Source organism: Citrus sinensis, chromosome 7 (assembly GCF_022201045.2).
Source record: "Citrus sinensis cultivar Valencia sweet orange chromosome 7, DVS_A1.0, whole genome shotgun sequence".
Classification (NCBI taxonomy): domain Eukaryota; kingdom Viridiplantae; phylum Streptophyta; class Magnoliopsida; order Sapindales; family Rutaceae; genus Citrus; species Citrus sinensis.
The window spans coordinates 986,097-1,011,511 of NC_068562.1; the positions used below are offsets into that span (position 1 = coordinate 986,097).

At 35.3% G+C, this 25,415-nt stretch overlaps 3 protein-coding genes across 6 annotated transcripts; all 3 read right to left on the reverse strand.

The window, feature by feature from the left end:
• Positions 1 to 4,022: 4,022 nt before the first annotated feature.
• On the reverse strand, positions 4,023 to 9,646 carry LOC102627700 (protein EARLY-RESPONSIVE TO DEHYDRATION 7, chloroplastic). Of its 2 annotated transcripts, XR_369446.4 has the most exons (5): positions 8,619 to 9,645; positions 8,090 to 8,256; positions 5,025 to 5,109; positions 4,414 to 4,659; positions 4,023 to 4,201 (listed from the first exon to the last, which is right to left on the reverse strand). XR_369446.4 is itself a non-coding variant. In XM_006466913.4 (4 exons), exons 1-4 carry the CDS (start codon positions 9,524 to 9,526, stop codon positions 4,470 to 4,472), a joined length of 1,350 nt encoding a protein of 449 aa, XP_006466976.1. In that variant the 5' UTR covers positions 9,527 to 9,646; the 3' UTR covers positions 4,023 to 4,469. The 2 variants fall into 2 exon arrangements, 1 of the variants encoding a protein (XP_006466976.1); XM_006466913.4 differs by having other exon boundaries at positions 4,023 to 4,659; positions 8,619 to 9,646.
• Positions 9,647 to 10,940: 1,294 nt separating this feature from the next.
• LOC102627207 (alpha-mannosidase) lies at positions 10,941 to 20,222 on the reverse strand. 3 transcript variants are annotated; one of them, XM_006466911.3, is made up of 29 exons: positions 19,805 to 20,222; positions 19,627 to 19,710; positions 19,079 to 19,167; positions 18,827 to 19,001; positions 18,408 to 18,527; positions 18,232 to 18,315; positions 18,061 to 18,132; positions 17,859 to 17,972; positions 17,534 to 17,634; positions 17,325 to 17,418; positions 17,006 to 17,173; positions 16,799 to 16,885; positions 16,433 to 16,498; positions 16,295 to 16,351; positions 15,861 to 16,080; positions 15,567 to 15,703; positions 15,374 to 15,430; positions 15,230 to 15,289; positions 14,879 to 14,950; positions 14,374 to 14,421; positions 14,067 to 14,186; positions 13,551 to 13,616; positions 12,677 to 12,789; positions 12,490 to 12,574; positions 12,131 to 12,241; positions 11,960 to 12,055; positions 11,809 to 11,856; positions 11,470 to 11,538; positions 10,941 to 11,290 (listed from the first exon to the last, which is right to left on the reverse strand). In XM_006466911.3, exons 1-29 carry the CDS (start codon positions 20,015 to 20,017, stop codon positions 11,102 to 11,104), a joined length of 3,015 nt encoding a protein of 1,004 aa, XP_006466974.1. In that variant the 5' UTR covers positions 20,018 to 20,222; the 3' UTR covers positions 10,941 to 11,101. The 3 variants fall into 3 exon arrangements, with proteins under 3 accessions (XP_006466974.1, XP_006466975.1, XP_052300997.1); XM_006466912.3 differs by having other exon boundaries at positions 19,117 to 19,167; positions 19,805 to 19,971; XM_052445037.1 differs by lacking the exons at positions 18,408 to 18,527; positions 18,827 to 19,001; positions 19,079 to 19,167; positions 19,627 to 19,710; positions 19,805 to 20,222 and having other exon boundaries at positions 17,859 to 17,958; positions 18,232 to 18,254.
• Positions 20,223 to 21,655: 1,433 nt separating this feature from the next.
• On the reverse strand, positions 21,656 to 24,762 carry LOC102626734 (26S proteasome non-ATPase regulatory subunit 4 homolog). Its single transcript, XM_006466910.3, has 10 exons — positions 24,595 to 24,762; positions 24,350 to 24,463; positions 24,024 to 24,129; positions 23,706 to 23,820; positions 23,416 to 23,625; positions 23,000 to 23,312; positions 22,784 to 22,898; positions 22,315 to 22,418; positions 22,132 to 22,200; positions 21,656 to 21,909 (listed from the first exon to the last, which is right to left on the reverse strand). Exons 1-10 carry the CDS (start codon positions 24,604 to 24,606, stop codon positions 21,853 to 21,855), a joined length of 1,215 nt encoding a protein of 404 aa, XP_006466973.1. The 5' UTR covers positions 24,607 to 24,762; the 3' UTR covers positions 21,656 to 21,852.
• Positions 24,763 to 25,415: the final 653 nt, after the last annotated feature.

The following is a 25,415-nucleotide window of genomic DNA, read 5'->3' on the forward strand; positions in this document are numbered from 1 at the left end:
TTTTTAAAATCAAATAGAAACATCTAAAGAAAAAGAAATCTAAGCAAATTGGTTCACAAAAAAATTTGAGGGGAAGTGGAGTGGTTGACAGCAAAAGATTATAATGATTTTGTGATGGCGGCATAGAGAAATATAGAATTTATGAAAGTAACAAAGAGTGGGGCGTGATGCATGATGTTGTGGATTGACATTGATAACCGCATGCTTGCTTCGGCATCCTCTAGAATTCTTCTTTTGTGAATCCACCTCAGTAATCCATTTATATGTGATGTTTATGGATAGGCCACAGCTCTACGTACGGTGACTTTTACCACCCACTAGCCTTGAGATATATGAATGAAAATTCTTAGGTTTTTGTTTAACTTTGAAGCAGCATGAATCATAATCATCACTAGTGCTTGTACAAATGTCCTCATCCGTTATGCTTATTGCCTACCTCAAAAGATGACACTAAAAGAAACAATGTCATCTATATCAATATGTGTTTTAATTAATTCCATAAAGAGATGTATATGGATAGGCCACATCTCTACGTATGGTGTCTTTTACCACCCACTAGCTTTGAGATATATGAATGAAAATGCTTAGGTTTTTGTTTAACTTTGAAGCAGCATGAATCATAATCATCACTAGTGCTTATACAAATCTCCTCGTCCATTATGCTTATTGCCTAGCTCAAAAGATGACACTAAAAGAAACAATATCATCTATATCAATATGTGTTTTGATTAATTCCATAAAGAAAAAAAAAAGCTAATGGGACTTCACTTTTTCTGGGTTGAGAGAGTAATTAACTTACATGCTCTGTTTATTTCCTTATAGTTTATGTTTTTGCATGAACTGTATCTTATACTTTCTGACTTAATTTTCATATTTCTAGGCAATGAAAAATAGACAACCTTAAGAATCATCTAGTTTGGTATGCATTGGGTTAGAGTAGATGGAAAATTGACAGTTATAAGTTAGATAATTTCATAACTGAAAGAAAAGCATGCATGGTCAGCATGGACATTTGGTCAAGTTCTAACTTTCACGTTTTGAGTAAAATATATTCTAGAAAGATGCCTATCTGCTTATTGTTGAACATGTGCATGCATGTAGTAAACAATTGCATGAGGTTAGCATGCAATTTTTTGACTCTTAGCATAAATTTGTTGAGTAAGTGGGGAACAAAGGTAAGTGGGAGGAATCAACTTTTGACTTTGGCACCGGAGTAGAAAAGTTGGGTGAAAATTTATATTATTTTAATACTCACTATTGTTGTTTTTTAGGCATGACTTAGCCTATAAATAGAGGTCTCATTTGTCCTCATCATTCTTCCCATTTTATCTAATTCAAGTGAGAGTGCCAAGAGGTGTAAGTTGAGAGTATTGAGAGCTTTGAGCTTTAGTTCTAGTGTTTTGAGAGTTTGGGTGTATTGAGATTTTGGGTTGTGAGATAAAATATTACAATACTTGTAACTTTTTTTCACTAGTAAATATATTTTCTTCTATCTTCACTCATGGATGTAGACAAAAAACTGAACCACGTAAATTCTGGTGTCCTTATGTGATCATTATTTCTCAATTTCACTTTAGTTGCGTGTCTGCTGCACTTCCGAATTTCCAACACATATTTTATTCTTTTAATCTTTTCATCTCAAATACTTTATATATATATATATATATATATATATATATATAGATAGAGAGAGAGAGAGACTTATGTAGTTGATGCAGTGGAAGTTTATGTTCAAAATATTCCATTGATTTTATAGAATACCGGAATAAAAGAACAAACTAAATTCACGTTGATTTTAAAGAATACTGCGAATTTAGAGGTTAAGACTTGTTAATTTCACAGAATACTGAGAATTAACTAAAATCAAACACTACACAAAAATTTGAATTTGAAAAATATTATTAAATTCGAATATACTTTCAAAGGCTACAAGAGAGTGATATTTGTACTGGTAGTAAATATTCTAAATCCTGAAGAAAAAGGAAAATAAAGTTTTAATCTAGGAAGAAAAATAAAAGTTCTAAACCTTAGTTAATAAGAAACATATCCTAATATAATATGTATACTTAATCTGCATCAGTGATGTAGTGGTCAGTTGATAATAAAATTTGAATTTAACATATTTAGGTTCTATATAATTACTAATTGAGACTTTAATTACATCGTGCAATCATCCGTGTATGAAATCAATGACTATGCAAATATGATTCCAAATGAATGCTTTCCATAATTATTCAAACACTCAAAGTCAAGATCGCCACTAAATCAATAATGGAGGAAAAATTTTGGAGTGGTAGTTGATGCTTATTAGGACAGTCTTGACTTTGAAGGGATAAAAAGAATCTCTTAAAAGCTAGCTAGGGCAAACAAACTCTTAAAAATAAATCCTCATCAGGATCAATCCTCAACAAAGAATCAGATCGTAGATGCTGCGAAAATTGGTAGTTCATGAACTCAATAATTAAACTCAAGTTTCAAGCATATGATTCTCTTACTTAATCCTGGAGAAAAGCTTCTCATTCTCATCTACTGGAAGCCACTGGTGCAAATTTAAAGTAAAACCCATTAAAGGAACACATCACGTTCACAACCATTTTCTCTTGGTGCTCTCCCGAATTTGTATGGAACAATTTTTAATGCTGAGAGAGATAAAAATTGACGTAACCCAATGTATATGAACAATGAAATAATAAAGTTTTAATATTGATGGCGATTGGGAATGTCATATGGGCCCACTATTTGCCGAATTGCCATTAGATTGTCAAGATCGAGGATCATGTCCTTTGACCTTGATTGGGGCCCATTTGTAGTTTCACGTTTCTTGACACACAAAACTCTAAAATAGTGACAGCCGAAGGAAAATGCCCAATCAATAGCCTTGACGTTGAAAAAAAAAAGAAAAAGTTGATGGTGATTTTACCGTTCAAACGAATAAAGTAAAAGTTGGGATTCCGAGTTAAAAATAATGGTGGTGTCGTTTATTGGGCCCCCCACGTCTCAAGTGAAAATAAGACGGTCCTGTGTGCTATTTTCCTCGAAAAAAAAGTCGGGAAAAATTTTCAGAACCATCAATGGGAAAATCCTGAGAGGCCGTTGATAAAATAAATCCAATTTTTGCATAGGCAAGATATTGAGGACAGATTTGAAGGACCATTTTTTGCTTTGTTTTTCATCTGATTGGTCGTTTTCAAGGCATGATGATGCAAACTGCATGCATGCTACTGCTGGGTCTATTTTTAATGAAGGAATCTCTATGAATAAAGGAAGTTAAAGCAATATGACAACAGATCTATTTTGGTGAAAAAAAAAAAAGAAAAGTGATAAAGAAGTTACCTTTGAATTTTTCAAAGTTCACTTTCGCACGCAAAAGTACAAAATTTGCATTTTTTTTCACTTCCTGGTAATTATAAGACGGAATATGATCATCTCCTGGCACTATTAAATTTTTAAGAATATTTTATTATGTGTCTTTTAATGTCAATGTATAAATAAAATTTAAATTTTTTTATTTTTTATTTATTAACAACTAATAAGTAATTAAGTTATTTATTTAAGATATAATTAAATCAGGAAAGAATTATGATCCGACAACTAAAAGCGAACTGTGAATTTACTTCGCTATTCAATTCTCGATAACAATTAATTCAAACTACATTTTGAGAAAAGATACCAGGTATACATAAGTATATATGAGAGAGAAAAAAAAAATGTATGAGACACAATCACGTGTGCAAGAAATTGAAGTTTACGAGGTTATCATCATATCATATGCATTTGTCTCATCCATTGTTGAGGAAGAAACATGTGATATCTGTTGATGTTTAATGTTACACAGTCAAATCATAAAATCGTTTATTTCATGTCCAAAAATTGAGATACAATATCTTCGCTTTTGATAATACGAACCACTACTGAACGATTGACAGTCATCACTTTGCTTTGGATGCTTGACAAACAACATCACTTCCGAAAATGATAAATGAAAGAATTAGAACAACACTTCGTTGGAGACAACAACCTAATAAATGAAAGAAAAATTATATAAAAAGACGTTTAAATAATAAATACAGCCTGGAAATGTATAGATACAAGTTTAGCCCAAACTGATCCAGTGGATCAAGGCAAAATGAAAAATTTGTCAGTTAGTACTCTGAGTCTTCAGAAGCTAATTCAACTCCAGGAAATTAGCAACAATGATGCACTGCCAGGTACAACAACAGAAACGAACATTAACACTTACACAAGAGCAATCTCAGTTCTCAAACATCATTTGCACCTACAAATTAGCAAAATATCTATACTAAACAATGAAAGCACTTGATGTTTCTTGAATGTTGAAACATAAATGGTAAAAAGATTGGGGTCCAGACTCCAGAAGGGGTTCGGCAGAGATATATGGGACATGACACTTACCATTCCTGATTCTTAGATCCAACTTTTTTCAGACAGTACTGCGCACGAGTTATTAATTACTTGGAACTCTTTTTACCCTTGACCTCAGAAGCAGCTTTGGCAGCAGATTTAGCAAGGGTGGTCGGTTTTAGTACACTTTTGGGGTTAAGTGCTTTTCGAATTTTAAATGCAGCCCATGCTGTGCCTATGGCATGGCCAGCTGCATCAAGCCCTTCACTGGTTGCTTCAGCTGCCTTTTCGCCGTACCTGGAGTTGTTCAGCGTTGCAGAAAGTCAACAATCTTGAATAGTCACAGCACACGAATTCATGCTCACTCATTAAACCAACTATTTTCATCATCTCATCTGTACTGTCCACTCCCAAATGAACAGCTTATAAAAGAGATACTTAATTGATTTTATGTACAGGGTCTGGACTGTGGACTATGGACACGGATATCAAATTATAAAAAGTAATCACTTTAAATTCAGTAGTACACAGGGTTAAATTGGCTGCCAGCAATTATTCTTTTTTTCTGGGAACTTTTGTTCACCTTTCTATTCTTGGCTGAGTAACTTGATTAATTTCTTGCCATTACTGTAAAAGGTTCGTGCAATTGGATTTAAACTTACTTGTGAGAGACCAGTTGAGTCGTGACAGTGGATGATGTTGACATTACATTCTTTCCTGATACTTCAACCGCGTCACACACCTTGTCTGTTTTCAGGAAAATAAATCAGTGATTAACATAATGAAACTGTTAAAGGCTGAAAAATTTTGAGTAACGAAGGAAAAGGATCAGCAAGTCAGAAATGCAAGCAATGATAGTGGTTCTTCAAAAGTTCAACGTAGTAGTACAATGTTCTTGGGTAGGCAAATGCTATATCAAAATCAGTAAATCACCAAGAATCCAGCCATGTTCTTGGGCATATCAACATAGTACAATGTTCTTGGGTATATCAAAATCAGTAAATCACCAAGAATCCAGCCATGGTTAAAAGAAATTTAGAGGGAATCATGCTGACGCTAAAAGTGAATCACTGATTCATCAATGGCTGACACCAAATGCAAAAGAAAAACAAAAAATCTATTCCAGGAAAAAGATCTGTCACGTCAGTATATAAAGTTTGTAATCTTCATGATACATGTCAACAAATTGATTGACTTGTGTCCCTTTCTAATCATCCCAACAACATTTAGAATTAGTGTTAACCGATGATAAGAAAATCTTACTGAATATAAAAGGAGCACTCAACCATTTGTTATATAATTAAATGAGAACATAAAATAACAATATAGTTTGCTTCATTAGAGTGAGACTACGATATTGCACCATTATATTTCCCCATCCTGGGAAAAAGTTCTAGCTAATGCCTGCACCACCACGTCTCACGCTACTATCTGATTGCATGACACCACATATATATTTCTCATTAAATACAAAACCATCATAAATGCATCACAAACGATTTGTGTATGTGAGGTAGCATGTAATTGGAGGGTGTTCTGATAACATACAGGTCAAATGCTTGCCATACTCCAATTCAAGTAGCCAGACATTATTTGAAAACATTGCAACAAAATACTTCAATATTTAATTACTGAAGTTTCTCCAGTGACAAGCTAAAACAGCCAGTTCTCAATCTTCATAATAGGCTGACCCAGAAATTCAGCAACAATTGCTAAAAGCATATAAATACAAATGAAGGATGACATTATGCATGCCATCACGCATTATAACATGCGTGATAGCACACATGTCACCATTTTATTGGGGGCAGATGGGCCCACATAACAGCCCCGCCAATGCAAAGTCAAGACGAGTCATGTCTGTCGTGTACTATACATGTGCGACAGTGCGCATTTGATCAAAATCCAGTACAAACACTTATATATCAATTGATAAATTTATTCACTCAACAGTATTATGTACTAACCTAAATGCCAAAGCTATCAAAGTCTTATTCACAATGTATGCTATCAAACTCTCACGCGGGTGTTAGTCTCTCATTTGATTGTAAGCTCAATTCTTCACAGAAGTTATAGCAGATTACAGAGTATCTGAAGTGGGAAGTTGAACTTATTAATTGATATTTAATTCCATTTCCCTACAGAAAATTACAAGAGAAAAGAAGAGTAACATGAACAAGTTCCAATTTAAAATGCTTCAAAGAAGCTTTTACTTGTGGCGAATTCAACGCATCATGTATTATGGGATTCCATTAGAATACTAAACATATTGCAATGAAAAAAAATCAATTGGCTCATATGTTTTATATTGTAAGAACCATTATCATTGCTTGCAGTTCTGACTCACTGATCCTTTTCCTCATTACTCCAAATTGTTCAGCCTTTAACAGTTTCATTATGTTAATCACTGATTTATTTTCCTGAAAACAGACAAGGTGTGTGACACAGTTGAAGTAGCAGGAAAGAATGTAATGTCAATATCATCCACTGTCACTCTTGGACCCTCATATCTACCCCTGATTTTCAGATTAATAGTAGGAAACGACTAGCAGTTAAAGGCCATGATCAGCATCATAGTTTCCAAAACAACCTAAGGAAGGAATGTCATTCATATCTTCGTGATTCTTTGTAATTAAACCAAAAACAATGCTAACCTTCCTGCATGATAGCCCAAATCCACCTGAGATCTAAACTATCTCTCTCTGTTCATCTTCATATTTATAAAAAAAAATTTACAATAGAACTCTTGATCACAATAATATCTATCTAGCCAGTTATTGTCGTCGTTGGTCATTTTTCTTGTCATGCTCATACATGCAGAGTTTTGAATTCACGTCTGTAACTTCTTCTATTATGTCCATTAATATATAAGTACTAAGTTCCCTTTCAGGGGAAGTAGGGGGGGAAAAAAAAAGACGACGAAGAGGCCCATGTGAGTATGAAGTGAAATTGCTAATGTATATGCCTTAATCACTAAAGCTAAAAGGGTGCGGTTTGGAACTATTGTTCTTATGATCAAGAGTTCTATTGTATAAAAATTTTTATAGAGATTTTTATTAAAAAAAAAAAAAATCCCCCCAACAACAAAGACTACCTCAAGAAGCAGTTTTAAAATCTTTTGACACCAGGCCCATAGTCATAGAGATTCAATAAATGGGTTTGTCCCACAAGTAATGGGCTTCCTCTTCTAAAAAAGAAAAGTTCAAAATGAAACCCTTATATCTAAGGTAAAAGCCCATAAAAAATGTTGAAGGACCATCCACAAAAGCGGAAGATCTCAAAGCCTGATCTATTTGATGCATCAAAGTGTACTGACTCAAGAGACTTGTGAAAATTAAGTTAATCACCTGGAATAAAAAATAAAAAATTCAGTTTTGTACATGTTATTCTGTAGGACAATTAGGACTGTCAAACTAATCTGATGCCCTTGTCAAATCAATTAACCTATACAAACTTTCAGTGAAGATTATGACCCTATTTATCAAACTTCATAGATACAACCCTGAACATGGTTAGAGGCAAGACTGAGGTGTGACAAAATGGCGGCAAAGGATTAAATACATACGTGCAATATGAGTTTATGAACCCAATGCTGAAATACAAAGGGGTACACAGCTCCACATTTCATGCACATGTTGAACTATTGAAACATTATGGAAATTGGAAGTTCTGCAATACATGCAACTTAATGAACATACAAAACCAAGTCTCAAGATTATAAACATACTGAATCCATCCAGAGATGCAAGGACGATTTCTCCAGGGAGGAGGTTGAAAAACTTCTTGCCGGCTTTCGTGTTGGCAACTGAACTCGTGAAAAACCCAGAGACTTTTACAACTCCAGAGAGAACCCCAGTTGCTACTTTCTCTGTCATTTTTGTCACTCTCTTAGCCCTGCATAAAATCACCAAACCAATATACTATAACATGTAATACAGAATTAAACAACCATCAATAAAAAGCAAAGACAGGATGAAGATCCCACTGTAGGATAGCACCACATTCTTAATTGCTTCTCTACAGTAATATACAATAACATTGCATTCAAGCGTACCATCCACTTTTAGGATCTTCGCAAAACATCCAAACATTCCCTCATTTCCATCAATAACCAAAAAAAAAAAAAAAAAAACTAAAATCTAAAAAGACAATAACAAACACTACGACAACTCGAAACCTTCCAAATACCAACCGAAGCTGGGTTCTAACTATATTAAAATTCAACAAATAACACTGACGCTGGCATTTCTTTTTACCTTTTAATCCTCTTCAATGTCCGGGGACTAACCTCTGAGGTTTCCCCAGGAATCATCCTCTTCTTCAAAACCTTATTTCCCCACTTCAACCTATCCACCGTCACTTCCCCACACCACAAAATCCCCCTGATCAGCTGCCCTGACCCAGCAGCAATCAATTTCGCTGCAGTCCCACTATAATCCTCCACATTAGGCGCCAACGTAGTCCAATAAGCTGCACTCTTTTCCTCCATCACTTCCCTTTTCTTCCCCGTCATCTCCAGCGGCGTCACTTCTTTCGCTATTTCCCCATCGAACTCCTTCACCTTCTCCGAAACTTTCTGCACCGAGAAACAACTATATTGTTGTAATATCCCATCTAATTCCTGCAATAATTTCTCCTGTCCTTTGGATGCGATGGTAAGCCCGTAATTTAACAAATCAGAATCAGAATTTGATCCAGGCTGAGGCGGGAAACTGAGAGAGAAGAAATAATGAGAATCATCAAGCTTAACGGCGGCTATGTCTTTAGTTAACGGCCACTGGACCTCGTCACCAACGGAAGCGAGAACTGCAACTACATTTCCATCTTGAATTAGGCGAATGATTTTGAAATCGCTACACGCGAGCTCCACGCTGTAGGATTGATCAATGAGGTGAAGGATTGCACCGGGGACTTTAATTAGAGTTTCCTCGTCAGCTTGCGGTGGCGCCGAGGGTTCGGTGTTACCAGTTGCTGCGGTTTCCGGGAACAAGTTTTCTGTTAAATCACGCATGTCAAGCGACGGGTAGAGATTGGACGGGGGTGACTGTGATGATGATGGTGGTGATTGGGATTTATAATTTATCGGAGCTTCGGGGTTCGAATCAATTACTTGAGGGTAGAGGGATGTGTGATTAGGGTTAGGGATTGGTTGTTGATACGACATCGTTTCGCTTTCTGAATTTGGACTGGCTATGATGTGAATGAGAGAGCAAACAGGTTTCCGTCGATGGTTGTTGACGAAGGCGACAATGGTGGAGTGAGGGACGCGTGGCGGGATCCGGAGAGGTCGCGTTTTCGAAAGACGTGACGTTTCGAACTGTCTTGGGAAAATTCCCGCGCTTGTACCGTTAACAATTATTTAATTTTAAGGGTGGGCTTTTTCCACCAACGACTTTTGTAAATTTACCCTACTCTTCAAATACAATTACAATAAATTTACAATATTTTAAAAAATATAAATTAATACAAATTTTATACAGTTAATCAATTACATCTTTTTATTAATTTTTTCTTAAATTTTTTATTATATTTGATCATAAATTTTAATAAAAAATTTATTTTACTATTTTATTATTATAATAAAAAACAACTAAATTATCTCAATAAACATAAGTTTTTTTTTTGAGAATCTCAATAAACATAAGTTATTGTATCTAATAATTTAGATATTTAATTTTGTGATTCATAATTTAATATCTTCGAATGAAATCTAATTACCTTACATGTAAATTATATAAATTTGACGGCTCAATAAATTACATGAATATTATACTATAAAGACCCAATATTAATTTAAGTTAAAGTTTAATAATCATACTCATAAAGTAGTATTAGACACAGTGAATTTGATAAAAATTTAGAAGAATATTGAAGTTAAAGCAAATTTTTGGTAGTTTTGCCTTATAAGAGTAAAATAATCAATTTAAACTTATGACAAAGCAATATTTCTAATCAAATATAATTAAAAAAATTAAAGTTACAAAAAAGTAAATTAAGATAAATTTAATTAGTTAATTCTCTAAAATTCTTCTTTATTTAAAATTTTGAAAAAATAGCGTGCACTTTTTGTAATTATTTTCTAAAAATAAAATGACTTAGTAATCCATTGGTAGAAACTATGCACTCAAGGTTTAATTGCACCTTGACAACCAAACAACATTAAACTTTTTTTTTTAATAAAAACACAACTTATAAAATTTTTATTAACAAAAATTTTACTTAAATGAACTCCATTTAAAAAGCGATACTAAACGGAGAAAATAGAATAACTTAGTTAAGTAAATAAATGACTATAGTTTCGTTAAGTTTTTCGTTAATTTAAATTAAATTAGATAAAAAAAAATCAAATTACTAATTACGTTTTAAGTATACAAATTACGTACTGTCGTTGTTAATAGTCAATGCTGTAGAACAATAGGTCACTAGAAAGACTACCCCGTTTGTGGTTACGTCATGCTGAAAGAGACAAGTTTACCATATTCTTCTATCCAATTAATTTAACCATCCCATTGAATTAAATTAATTTTCATATTAAATAGATTGAATCATCTGATAATAATTGTCTTCAAACCAACAACTATTCCAATATTTTAATGCATAAGATATTCCAAATCGAAGCTCTGAATAAACATACAGAAGCTGATGAGTCATGAATGGGAAAAACTTCCCCACTTGAAAGATATTACAATTATTATCAATTTTTTTTTAAAAGATAAGTTTAATTACACAGAAAACCTCATCAAAATTTCAACAAGAAAGTGCGAATCTCCATAGGACCAAGCTCAACAACAAGAGTTGAGGCATCAAGAGGGCCACCTCTAACAGGGGAATGTGTTTTGCCACTTTCTCCTTCAACTTTCCACGTCATTTTCTTCATCTCCAATTTTTCCTGGTTTGCTGATAAGCTCATTTCCTTCAGCTGCTTTATCTGAAAGTTCAAATACCAATTGACCCAGAAAGCCATTTAGCGCCATCATCATTATTATTATTTTTGGGGCACTAATGAAATTAAGAGCTTCTTGGAAAGAAAGATCGGTTTTGCCGACATTAAACACAAAACATACTTTGACTGAAGCAATACTAGTAGTAGTAAGAAGTGATACATACTGATTTGCCCTTGAACATTTTCTTCAGTTCGACTTTGGCTAGAGTTGAGTACTCGGCATCTTCACCCTCCTAATCACATAAAATCATGAGAGAAGTGGAATTAAGCTGTGCTCATAGTGTGTAACTTACCCGTGGAACAAAAAGTACATAATCAACTTAATTACAATGCGAATCTTTATTTGTACGACTTCATAGTTTCACACTTTTATATATATTCATCGCCTGGTGCATTTGTCTATATCGCTCTACTGAGTTTTAGTTGTAATACATCTAATAAAAGTCTCATTTGGTGAATTTTAGTGGGAACATGAAGAGGAGCACCAGGTGTATTTTCTTTACCTCGTACAGATGTGCCAGTCGCAGAAGAACACTTCCATCATCCAACTCCTGCAAGAAGTAATTAGATTGAGATACAGATAAATTTTATCAATTCATTGAGATACAGATAAATTTTATCAATTCATTCTACAGTGAGTAAAGATGCTGTTACCTCAAGAGTAATTAAAGCAACATTGAGAGGCAGGCTGTAGTCTGATTCCATGGCAGTTGATTTTGTCAGATGAGATTCTGTCCAAGTCTCTAACTTCTGAATAATTAAATTCTTGAGTCAGTTTAAGATCTGTAACAAGTTCATAACAAAGTGGCTACAATCTAGTCATACTTCTTGTGTGAAAGCCAAGAGAAGCGGTGAATAAACTTCTTGGCCAGTTGTTCGCCGCCAGCGTGCTCCAGCCCCTAGTTGATTGACGCTCAAATAATAATTTCCTCTAACCTGACACAAGAATAAAAATAACTTCCAGATGAGGAAAGAATCCAAAACTGAGAAGAATATTGATGCTGATCGTTGAATTGTATCTTGCCCCTAACCTAAGTCCAACACTAATTACACAGCAGAAAAAAGAATTTTATTTGCTGTAACTGACCAGGAATTTAACAACTTATATAGTATGCATTTCTTCTAATGGCTAGGATGCATAAAATTCTTCAAGTATAAGGTGCAGTTGTTATATGATATTATACCGTTAGTCCTTCACAATTATCTTGAACACAAACACTTTCATCAAGGGCTTCTCCAACTCCCCTGCCATCATCAGCAAGCATACGCCTTGTTCATAGACAATGAAAAGTCAGTTTTACATGTACATATGTACCACAATATGTAGAAATGATCTCAATACAGAAATATAAAATAACAAGGAAATTGAACCTATGAAGCATTATCTCTACTTGTCCATCTTTAATGCTGGCTCCTCCAGTGGCACGATCAACTAAGACTGAGAATTCAGATTTCTTATCCGTAATGAAAATTCCAAGATTAAGCTGGAAAATCGTATGGAACAATATTAGTGTTCCCCAAAATAGAATTTTTTTTGAAGTTTCTCAATTCATTATCAGAAAAACTACTGAGTATTTTTATCAAGTTGGAAAAGAATCACTGTTCTAATGCGACTATAATTTGGCCCTTTGCATACCTCCAGGGATTGCTGACTTCCAAAGAGAATGTTCAGCTTGATAATTTATAGTGAAATACTCGGAAAGCAATGAGGGATCTAGTTGGTTCAACCGGTAAAAACCTCTTTGGGTGGTACAAGATGTTTAGTATTAGAACCCCATTCACATGGGAGGGGAGGAGGTTTGTCTTCATTCATGCAATACTATAAATATAAGCTGGTACAGCAATTTTATACAGCAATACATTCAATTGAACAGTGCATGACCATTTCTTTTAGAGCATATATTAGTACAATAAATAATCCATACCAATTGAACTTCTGTGTTCCTTGATGCAATTATAATTTTCCATGAACCTATTTTAATAAGATAGATGCAGAACAAAATACTCGTCGTATGATGAGTGTCTGGAAAATTAGATTTAAAGGCTGGGCCAAATATTCCTGCTATTGTCAAGTCCAAGGACCTAGAGAGGTCAGGCTTTGCAGTATCAGGCAGATGTGGCCAAAGGTAATAAGCTGGCCTAGTGCATCCATAGCACACTCTTATGCTAAACTCACATGCACAAATATTTAGATCATACATATATTTATACTTAATGTTGTTCAGATTAGTAAAAAGAATATTACTGGATAGTAGTTCCCTGCTACTGGTTCATTAACTTGGAGGGACCAGTCAGCTCTGTAGTCTCGGACCTGCAAAGAGCCATGATAGATATTCAAGTTAATAGTTGAGCAACAGTAGAATATATGAGCAATAATTTAACTTTTTAGGAAGAATGAAACTCAAGGTAAGCAGAGATAATGAATTTAGTTATCAAAACAAGAGAACAAAGATAGACTTTCATCAAAAACTGCTAGTAGAATGGTAACATATAAAGACATTATATGTCTTGGTTAATAAAGTCAGCTGCCAATCTGCTATAAGAAAAGCAACAAATCTTTTCCAGACAGCTGAATCTCACAACAAACTCCATGCAATTGCTGCTATAAAATCTAATAATAATCCAATATGGACATGATGAGAAACAATTGTTTATTTTGCTAATATTCGAAATTTCAAATGCTTCTTTGAAAAGAGAGAGGGATTAACGAGTCAAGGAATGGAGTAATTGACATCAAGAGGAAATGAGAAATTGAGGTTACCCGCTTTAGGAAGTCCCTTCCGTTCGAATCAGTATAAAAGACCTTTTCTGTGACCATGTTGGCTGTCATCCGTGATATTACCTCTTTCCCAACACTATCTTCTGTTGGAATTGGCCCAATCTTCAAAATGAAATATTTTCAGAACTAATAATATTTGAGTCTAGAACGATCACACTTAATTACTATCAAAACTGAGTAGAAATTTAACCATAATGAGGAAGAAAGGTACGTGATAAACAGTTGAACTATGTGATAAAAAAGTCAGATAATGGAAGAAAGGTGTCAAAAGCTAGGTAATGTGACTCACTGTGTACTCTACTTCAGCATGCTCTTTGTCGATGTAAAGTCTTGTGACCTAACAAACAACAAAGTCAACAAATAATCAACTTGTGGGAGGCAAAAGAAATCAACCATAAGCATAGATAATGAATCTGAATACGAAAAAAAAATGTTAAAATTAATTTCAAATAGGTCTTTCGCATGGAAATCATTAAATTACAATCAGTTGTTAAGTCCCCAAGCTTTTTTTTTTTTTGAATCATGGCATCCTTTACAGCTATATTTCAAATTTATGCATCTTCAAAATATGAAGAAAAAGCAGCGGTTATGATAATACGCCACCGAAACTATTATAAAGTTTCTATTTTCAATATCTTGCAAATTATATAATTAACCCTCTAGATGAAAACACATATCCTGTATTGTTGCACAACACTGATGTTGATATTCCCTGGTGTGTATGTGTAGGGACTTGTACATATACACTTAATGTATATAGACAGAAGGGGGTATTGAACGGGAAGATTGATGACCTGGTAGATCCATGAATTAAATTGTTGGTGCACTTCATCAACCATTGGCCCACGAATAATTTTAATGGGCACCTGCAAATTAAATTAACATATTTTAATAGATATAAAGGAAGATCAAAGTAATTACCAAATGTTTGCACAACTAATAGACAGTGGAAGAGATTAGAAGGTGCGAGGAAAAAAAGAAAATATATTGGAAATTGCACAGGCAAAATTCCATAAATTTGGATGAGGCTTTGTGGTGTTGATGGAAGTAGCTTATTAATTTTTCACTTTTATGTGTTCTTCCACATTTACATTTCTGTGTAGTGAGAATGGCAAGATAGGAAGCAAACCAAATAATGTTCTTACTGATCTTGAAACAACATTTGGTTGTGCCCCATTAGGCCGGAAAATGTAGGCACCTGAAGACTGCAAGAGAGGGTACAATTGGAATGTCAACTGGCACCACAACAGAATTTGGATATTCTAATCCAGGGTACCGCGAGAACTTACCTGAGTATCTACCATTGAACCATACCAGAGAAAGCTCTGTTGTATCGGTACATCAACCTGGTAAAATGTTATCACCTCTTTACACATGCATCTATTAATATATGCACTGGAAAATGGGTATATAGACTGTGACACTATGTGTAAGTGGATGATATCAACAATTCGTAGTTTGGTCCACCAAGATACAACTTACCCCAGTTCTTGAATTATACATCCGTTTGAGCTGTCCTGTGGTTCGAGAAAAGGACATCTTCAGATTTCCAGGTCCAACTTCAACAGTCTTATCCTGTGGACTGTCTGCCGCTAAGAAAAATCCCTTTCTTCTTTTCACTGCATCATTGTGCAGCATAAACAGAAGACAAGACAATAGAATGAACTACAAAAATGACTTATAGAATCTCCTTAGTAAAGATTATGTGCAAGTTAAATGATGTTCAACATCTGTACGCTCCTAAGGCAGAGCAAGGGCAAAGGAGTAGACAAGTACCTTTCCCAGCTGCTCGGGAAATGAAGTAAGTGTTCCAACCTAGTGGTGGCACAGTTACTTGAAAGAGAAGCCAATATCTGGGTACTCGCTTTGATGACTGTCCCAAGTAGGCCTCTGTGTAGAATTTTCTTAAGTTGCTTGTAACATTATCCAAATTTACATATTGCACATTGATAGCATTGCCCAAGGGATCTTTGACAATAAGATTAGCATCATTAACCTGGTAGGTATTGTATTTGAAAATCACAATTAGGGAAAATATTGTACTTTTTATTAGCATGTTAATAGGAAAGAAGAAGGTCAAGACAGAGCTCATGGTACTAAAATCTGATAAGGTGTACTAATAATAGGCATTTGATCAGGTCCTCACTAACATAATTAATAGAATCACACTTGTTCCCAAATCCACAAAAAAGGAGCAAATATGTACTCACTGGTATTCTAATAATGTCAGTTCGGTTCCATCCAAGAGGATTATATGCCACTACAACCTGAAAGTAACCATTTGATGGAAGATGAAAAATGCTTGTACGAACAATAGGGAAAAAAAAAAGGATAATATGAAAAGTTACCAAATTCTTCCCTTCTGGAATGCCTTTCTCTGTAGGAGGGCAGTAGCTGATATTTAGTAATGGACACTGTTCAATAAAAGTATAAAACAAAGGAAGAAAAAAGAGGAGAGTGAATAGCGGCAATTAGGCAAGGAATAAATGATCTTCTGAAAATACTATGAATCACGTAATTTTTAGGCTGCATAGCAACCTCACAGCATTTATATGATGTCTTAGGAAAGTTATAACACAACACATGATGAATGCATATAAATACCATCCGAGAAAAATACGAAATTATGAAGTTGAAAAAATCAATATCTATAGCTTCTCAAAAATTTGATTTTGGAATTTATCTCTTTATATTGAAATAAATTAAAATCTTACCTGACTAAATGTGGATGCTGGCTTTGTACATTGATGTCCTGACTTCCTGCTAGCAAGGCATGATAGAGAAGAACTAACAACTTCAGCCTGTAAAAAGTGGTAGCACTAAAAGGTTAATAACAAATTCAGCATACATGAGGAATCGTGGTGAAAGAGACAAAGCTTAAAGCTAAAAGGTCAAATTCAGAGGGAAGTCAATCAACCCACCTCAGAGGCTCCAATAGCTAGGCGTTTAGCATAGTCGTTTGTTGTATGTTGTTTGGCAGTACCAGTGACAGCATCATGGTGCTGAGCAATTCCCAAAGCATCGCCCAAAGCAGAAGTGGTGGGACCGGGTGATTTCTTCCCCGCCAGGAATTCTAGCTGTCTTGATGCCTATTTAATCAGGAAAATCCAAAAAAATGATGAAAAAAAACTTCAGCTACGAAGAGTCTGTTTTATTATAAACATGAAAAGACCACATAATAACCTAGCTTAAAAGAACAGGAGGAGAAGAGTTCCCCCAATCTCGTGCCAAAAAACGTACCAAGTAAAATCCACTCAGCACCCGAACATATCCCTTCAATGCGGGCCGACTAGTAAAGAAGCCTGTCCAATAAGCATTTCGTCGATCTGCATAGCTGCCAGCAATTATACATAGTAGAATCATATGCTTAAAATAGATTGTTTTGAGGGATAAAAATGCTTTTATCAACAAAAGGAAAGGGAATAAATGATGGCACTAGTTATGCTCACGGGAAGTAGTCATCAGTTTTCAGAGGCCATGGTCCATTTGCTGCATTTTTTGCTTCAGTGTAGAGAGATGGTGTAGAATATAATGCATTCACTCGACCACCCTGAGAATTACATAATCTATACTAAGCAATATATATAGTTCGACTGAAAATGGATGGTGGAAATTAAAACTCAAACTACAGACAGATTGATAGAGAAGAGTCTCAGGGGAGTTATCATCAGGGCTGGTGTTTGACGACAACATTGTCAAGGATAATCTATGAAAATATGCATAATCTCACGTATAACAGAAAATTGATAAAATCACACTTCTCATGAACTCTACCTTGTTAACATAGTGAATCAGTTTGTCCATCTGCTTGAACCAAGACTCTGCATATTGGTACTGGAAATCATCGCCCATTGTCCACATAATATGGTTATCCCTGGTGACATTTGCCTACAGATTATGACATGACTACTTCCTGTCATAGCATGCTTAAATATCTGTGTTCAAACAATAAGAGCAACAGATGAAGAAATTTTACTTGGGTTAAAGCAGCGTCAATAAAGTCATTAACCCACTGTTCAACATTGTAGCCATCTAGAAGTGGATTGTCCTGCAGTCATAATGAAACAGAAGAGCTACGATGAAAAGAAAAAATATAAATAAACTCAACCAACCTTTTAGAAGAGTAAACCTAGCAGAAAATAAGAACCTGAACGGGGTCAAAATCATCAGTTAATTCAAAATGGAAACCACTTGGAGGACTATAATGCACGGGAAAGGCATTGGTAAAAATCTGCAAAAGAACACAGACAGCTTAAAGTGATCATGAGAAAACTCAAAAAGAAAACAAGATGGAAACTGGTAATGGAGGTCACAGTTTCCAACCTGAGATGAAGAACCAAAAGTCTTGGACCCACGCCATATAACTTCAAGTGATTTGTCTTCCTTGCGCTTTGCTCTGTCCTGATAATCAATTCTGGCAAAATGTACAGAATCGAAACCAAGCTGCCAGTAAAAGCTTTTTATCAATTAAAACATATCCCCTTCGGCATAATTCATAAATGATAAATGGAAACTGAGACTCTCAAATGAAAACCTTATGCATACAATTATGTCATGACATTTGGTTAAACAGAACACGTCACTTGTTACAAAGAGTGGAAAATATTTGGTTGCAAAAGGGTACCAAAATCAGTTCACTTTATTGCCTTACTGAAGCATGCTTATGATTATATCATTTTTTTTTTTAAAAAAAAAGGTACTGACCAACAGGGTGTGCAAATCTTACAAATAAAATTATTTACCTCAACACCAAGTAGATAAGCTTGCACAGCTGAGTGTCCAAATGGATCAATTTGCCATCCAGCTTTAGGAGTTTTGTTAAAGTGCTGCTTAATATAACGATGACCAAGAGTTGTTTGGTCTATCATGTCTACGTAATGGGTTGTGGCTTCATCATGCATACACCAACCTCCATTTCTGCAGATAGACACAAAGGGATTTGTCATACATTCCAAAAAGAAATTAAAAAATTGTGGCTGTTGATAACTGCATACACGAATTCCAATTGGCTGGCGTCAACAAGTTTTCTCACTTGTTCTTGTATTTCTGGACTTTGCCCAACCCACCATCGATGGAAAAATGCCTGTCGTTTGTATCAAACTTTATCATATGAGAAAAAGAAAGATACAATTATTGAAGAGCAGTAAGGAATAGGAAATGGAGGCAAAATACATGCACACTCACACATTGAAAATTGCATTGCAATTGGCTAATCTATTTGGAAATGTAACAACCAACTAGTCTTACCATTTATCCATCCCTTTTAATGAAACAAAACGTATAAATTATGAAAGGTAAAGATTACCGGCAAAGTGTTAATTAACTGATATATGTAAAAACTCATCATGGTTCAAAGAAGATTCACTTGTAAACATTTGAAACCTACTTTAGGTTCAACTTTTCAATAAAGTTGCAGACAATTAACCCATCCACACGTGGCAATTAAGAAAAAAGAATATATGCAATACAACAATCGTTTGTATACCAATAATCCCACGTTCACCGCCGCAGAACAAGGAATCAAGGGAATTTAATTAATTACCATTTCAGCAAACACAAATTTTCTATTTGGATCCCGACGCAGAGCTTCCACAACTGAGTCCAACACATTCTCCACACAAGCACTCTACACCAAAAACGATAACAGCAGAGATAAAACAAAGGAAATTCACGAGATAACAAAAATCAAACTGATCAACAACAACATATACAGTTAATACCTGAATGCTATTATTTGATCCAACATAGTATTGATCAACTGTCTTCAGCCATCCAACGTCATCATGTGAATGTGCAACCAAATGAACATTCAATTTGCCCGCCACAACTCCGGCTCCAGTATTGTACTTCACATAATCACTACCATTAACAACTGCCGAGCACAAACACAGCACACAGAGCAATACAGAAGCCAAACTCTTCAGCTCTTCCATTCTCACACAACCCAGATGCGAGTCTAGCTATCTATGCCTCTTCTGTTCATCAACATACATGCATGCATACATCTATGTAATGTCAAAAGACCACTACTTGGACTAGGTAGCATGAATGTGGACAATTAATTGACATCGTACTTCACTACAGACAGTATGTGCAGGCCGGTGTGAACTAAGGATTTGGACTTATTATGGCTAGTGAAGTGGCTATTTTTCTTACGTTAATAATGATAATGGAGCCCATACCTGAATTTAACTGCATTTTAACAAATTTAAAAAGTCCAGTTTCACGGTGATCCGTGACTATTGTAAGCGTGTTTCCTGGCCGTTTGATACACTTTTGCGTGGTCAATAATATTGATCTAACAGCGACAATTTATTTAATATGTTAGGAGGAGGTAGTAGCGTGTAGGTTAGTGCTTTGGTAACGGCTCGTGGACCCACATGACATGTTGTTCACTTATGTCATTGGAGAAGGGATGGCGCAGTGGATTGACTGCAGCTGCCACTGTAAAGAGGACACTGTGCTTGCTGTGATAGGTTAGAGTGATGTGATAATACACTTGATTAAACCTCTCACAAAATGTAACGCCATGTTTGGTTAAAAGAGGATCACATTTCATTTTTAAGATAAGGACAACGGAGAAATGGTGACAGCTTATGAAAGTCATTAGCAGTATAATTGATGAGCAATTACCCGATGGATTTGTTTACCCATTTTTGACAATTCTTGTAATGTGCAAAATTTACGGTTTGGAATATTAAATACTTCTTAAATAATTAACCAAACAAGGAAGAAAGGGTCCCCTATATATTAAAATCGTATCTCAATTTAGTGCTACAAAAGCTAACTTAACCCACTTGAAAACCTTGCCGTTTTATTAACCAGTTAAAACAGGTTTATCTCAGATTATATAATCTTAACAGAAACTAGTTTTTATTAAAAAATAGCAACAAAGGATCTCTCAAAAATAAAATAATAGCAATAAAGGGCTAAATAATAGGCCGGAAACCTCAGTGGAGCTGGCAAGCACTGACCATAACAAGAATGCAAAAGCACTTTAGAAAATTTCAATACTACGACTTGATCATTTGGGTGATCTCTAGGAGTCATTAACATTTTTACATTGCATTGTTAACTCCTTGTTATGTGTTTCTGCATGCATGTCCTTACTGTTTGATGTTTCCATTAAAATCCTTATGCCACGATAATCAATTAACAAGCTTTTGACGCTTCTACAGAAACGCTTTTTTCCTTCTTTTTTGTCATTTATTTACAGCTGTTTCCCCACATAAGTATGTCAAAAGTTTATTTTTTCGAATCTGCTTTGGAGGCCAAGAGAAAAACAATCTCTGTGTCTTAATCGCCACAAAATCACGACATTTGTCTCTGCATAAGCATTTCAAATGTATTCCCACAAGCAAAGGCTCAACCTCAAGACTCGAGTAAATATGAACGACAATATGTATAGCCAGACAAAACACTGTTCTGCAGCAACCCTGTATTAGCGTTGATTCATTCGGTGCATAATTTAGAAAGTTGCCATTAATAAACTAGTGGTTACTGTGAAGCCTTTTCAAATACAAATGAAAATCACAATCTGCACCATTCATTGGCCACAATGAAGAGGTTAATGACTTGCGATAATAAAAACTTCATCTAATAATCACTACCGTTATCACAAATATTAGTAACCTGGAGATCCCAAAAAGTAAGAAATTTACATGAATTTATCAAATTTGAAACATCTTGTACCCCAGAAGCTGATACAGATCATGAACTGGGTGAATTCAGTAGTCTAAACCTGACATTGAAAAGCAACTGCAGAGAATTATTTCTTCTCCTCCTCCTCTTTTGACACCTTGTCTTCATCCTTCTTCTCTTGGGGCTAACAAGCATACACAATACAACCAGGTATCGAAAACATTCATCAGTTTCACCTTGCATAAGAATAAAAAATCTAACACCAAAATTTATTGAAAATTCCACACTCAAACAGAAATAAACAGACACACTAACCCAATATCCAAATTTTTAGCTGATACGGTACTATCAAATTTTTAGTATATAGAGATTTGTCTATTCATCCTACCAAGTCTGATGAACTCACCTCAGACTGGTTTTGCATGGAAGTAAGCACATCTTTAACAGAAGGATCTTCTGGATCAACCCCTGGAAGCTGTGGAACAAAAAATGTATTAATTATTACATGCAGGGAAAGAACAGGTCATGAGATACCTATGTTTCTCACTCGGGCTGGGGGGAATAATTATTGCAACTTTAGCAGACATACCGATGCAAGGATGGAGGACACAAAAGCCTGGTCAGCCAACAACTGGCTCATGTCACTATGGCTTGGTGCGTCTTTCGTGCCATCTTGCATGGATAATTGAAGAGCTACAAGCAACAGATATGGGGAGAGTATTAATCATTTAATGCCAAAGTTAGTTTAACTTTTTTCCAAGTGTCTATTTAATTATAGAATGCTAAACGGGAAAACTATTAATAAGCAGGTGAAAATATCAAAACACCATCGACCCAGAAGAATAGCATGATACTTCACAATCAAATAGAATTCCTATTAGACAGAAATGCAGGGGAAAGGTAATGTGAAAATGACAGTCAGCCAGTATGTTGTCCAAGAATAGCATAATACTTAACCTTGTGCACTTATCATCGAGATGAGGTATACGGTATATATAAGCATACAACCATGCCAAACAGCCAAAGAAAACAAAACTGCTGAGCACAAGGACTCTCACCTAATGCCAACTCTGGATCATCTTCAGCTACCTCTGACATATTCGTATCTCGCCCAGAGGGATAACTAGGAGTTGATGACATCGCAATGGCCTCCTGTAGCAAACCCTCGTCATGCTGTTACAAATATTCAAGGTTAAATTACTGAATAATTTCTGTTGATAATGAATAATTTAAGCAAGCAAATACCAAGGTGAAATGCAATAAATAGCACAAACCTTCGTAGTCTTCTTCTTATCATCAGCTTCAGAAGCTGGAACACTGTCTTGATCAGTCATAGTTACATCCTGTGAGCTAGATTGCTGTTCCCCTTGTTTTTCCTTTTTAGCCGCTTCCTCTGCTGCTCTCTTAGCTGCTGCTTCTTGTCTGGCTCTCTCCTCTTCCATTGAAACTCTGAGAGCAAGGGCCAGTTCAGGATCTAGGTTGGGGTCCACCCCAAATTCATAACCAGAAGCACCACTGGCTGCAGCAGCAGCTGCAGCTGCTGCAAAACCACTCCCTCCCTCACCATCCCCAGTGAAGATAGGCGTACTGACATGAGAGAGGAAATTTTTTAACTCAAATCAGAATTTCATATGAAACTCAACCACTAAAATTCAAAAGAAATGAAGAAAACTAAAGCAGAGTATATTACCTAAGAAGCACATCAGAAAGGGCATTTGGACCAGGAGGAACGTGAACAAGGTGGCTACTATCATTGTTGTTCACAGCAGCAAGAAGTGCTTCAAGCTTCTCCGTATTCCCCTCATCGTCTTCACCAAAGTTGACAATGTCAAGTGCTACACTATTCTTTTTCAACTTCCTGCCAATCATCTCCAGCACTTTCTTTTCATGCTTGATGGGACTGCAAACACACAAGCATAACACAAGATAGAAAACAAAATGATAGAATTAAAATGCATAAAGAACCGAATTCAAACCCACCTTCCAACGAAGACAATAATCCTTTGTTGCTGCTTTTTGTTCTGGCGATGCTTTAGAGCCAATTGAGCCACCTGGATCCCAGCAGCAAGATTCAACTCACCGCCTATTTCTAAACCTGCATCCAGCAACATAAATCAATACAAGTACTGATGTTTGTAACTGATGCACTTCTGCTTAGCACTTTGAATGCACAACAAAACCACTCCTTGTTGACAACTACTAATTGCATCCTTCATTTCCACTGCAGCAGTGGACCTCAACCCCAAGCATACCCCTGATCTTGAACAAATAGGTGTGAAAGCAAGAAAGATAACTAACCGTGCATGCAAGCCAAGATCTTGCCAAGATCACTAGTAGGAGTGACCAAAACACGAACCCCTTTCCCTGCCATTGTCATAACACCTACGGTATTCTCAGGATTTAACTGTTTACACAAAGCAACTCATTTCAAATAAACCCTAAAAGACATATCAGCAGTTACTATTAAAAAAAAAAGATGAACTCCCAGTTGAGCATGAAAAAGAAACAATACATATAACCAATTAATGTAAGTTTCTTAATTAAATAAGAAATACAGGACAGATAAAAAAAATTTATTTAGAAAGGAAAAAAGGAAAAGGAAAAAGAAAAAGAAATAAAGAAACCTGAGTTTTGGCTCCGCAAATAAGATTAGCAGCTTCAGTTTGAGCTTGGAATCTACTAGGAGCGTAATCGCCGTTACGCATCCACTCAGAATTATCAATACAGATCAACGTTGCCTGAATTTAGTTTTTAAAATTTTTACATTTTTTTTTATAGATTTCATTGGTTAATAAAATGAATAATTTGAAATTAAAATGAAAACGAGAAAGAGAAAGAAGAAAACCCAAATAAACATTTTATTGATTACCTCGAGAACCATGGCTATCTACTCTTTGAGATCAGAAACAGAACAAATGCCAATGCTCGGGAAAGAATGAGAGCAGCGTCGTTAAAGAAGACTCAAGTAAGAACTATTAAGCTTCTCAAATAAGAAAAGGAAAAAGCAAGAAGTTTCAAGTTTAGCCGCAGGACAGGTATCGTGGCGTTCTCGTGTGCTCAAGATTATTTCACTAACTAGCGCGTCCTGCGTGTCAGGTCATTATTGGTTTTTTTAAAATACTAATTACATATTAGATTACTTATTACACAAATATATTTACAACTGTTATTACAATAAATATTATACTGATATTTACAATCAGATATACATAATTGAGATTTATATTATTACATTAAATTTATGAAATACATGTTTAATAAAATATACATAATTGAGATTTATATTGTTACATTAAATTTATAAAGTACATGTCCAGACAAATAATCCTCACAGAGAAGGGATGATTTTACTTCACTTGTATTTCACAAGAGAGAAAAACTTATAAATAAACTTCACCCAATCATATATAATGTTTAATTAAGAGAGTTTTAAATTCATGAAGAGTCGAACCCCTACCCTTATAATCCTTCTTAACTCTGAGAGTAAAAATTCACCCGTGGCCAAAGCCTCATTAGCCAGGTCATTATTGGTTAGAATGGGCAAGTACAGGAATTCAATTTTGAGAGGGTAATGGGAATTTGTTTTTAAGCCAGTTACATGATGCCACGTTGGAAATAAAATTATAAACGAGGAATGGCTCGCGTAAGAGGCCTTATATTTTGGACATCTAATTCTACACAGTCTATATA

Excerpts from the sequence above, each read along its gene's own strand:
- LOC102627700 (XM_006466913.4), bottom strand. The coding sequence starts at position 9,526 with ATGTCGTATCAACAACCAATCCCTAACCCTAATCACACATCCCTCTAC. Across the intron at positions 8,257-8,618 it reads ACATTGAAGAGGATTAAAAG|GGCTAAGAGAGTGACAAAAA; the intron begins GTAAAAAGAAAT and ends GATTTTATGCAG. Across the intron at positions 4,660-5,024 it reads ACTCAACTGGTCTCTCACAA|GTACGGCGAAAAGGCAGCTG; the intron begins GTAAGTTTAAAT and ends GAACAACTCCAG.
- LOC102627207 (XM_006466911.3), bottom strand. The coding sequence starts at position 20,017 with ATGGAAGAGCTGAAGAGTTTGGCTTCTGTATTGCTCTGTGTGCTGTGT. Across the intron at positions 17,973-18,060 it reads TTGACGCTGCTTTAACCCAA|GCAAATGTCACCAGGGATAA; the intron begins GTAAAATTTCTT and ends CATAATCTGTAG. Across the intron at positions 12,575-12,676 it reads GTAGAGATAATGCTTCATAG|GCGTATGCTTGCTGATGATG; the intron begins GTTCAATTTCCT and ends TCTATGAACAAG.
- LOC102626734 (XM_006466910.3), bottom strand. Across the intron at positions 23,821-24,023 it reads GATCTTGGCTTGCATGCACG|GTTTAGAAATAGGCGGTGAG; the intron begins GTTAGTTATCTT and ends TGCTGGATGCAG. Across the intron at positions 22,201-22,314 it reads TGTCCTCCATCCTTGCATCG|CTTCCAGGGGTTGATCCAGA; the intron begins GTATGTCTGCTA and ends TTTGTTCCACAG.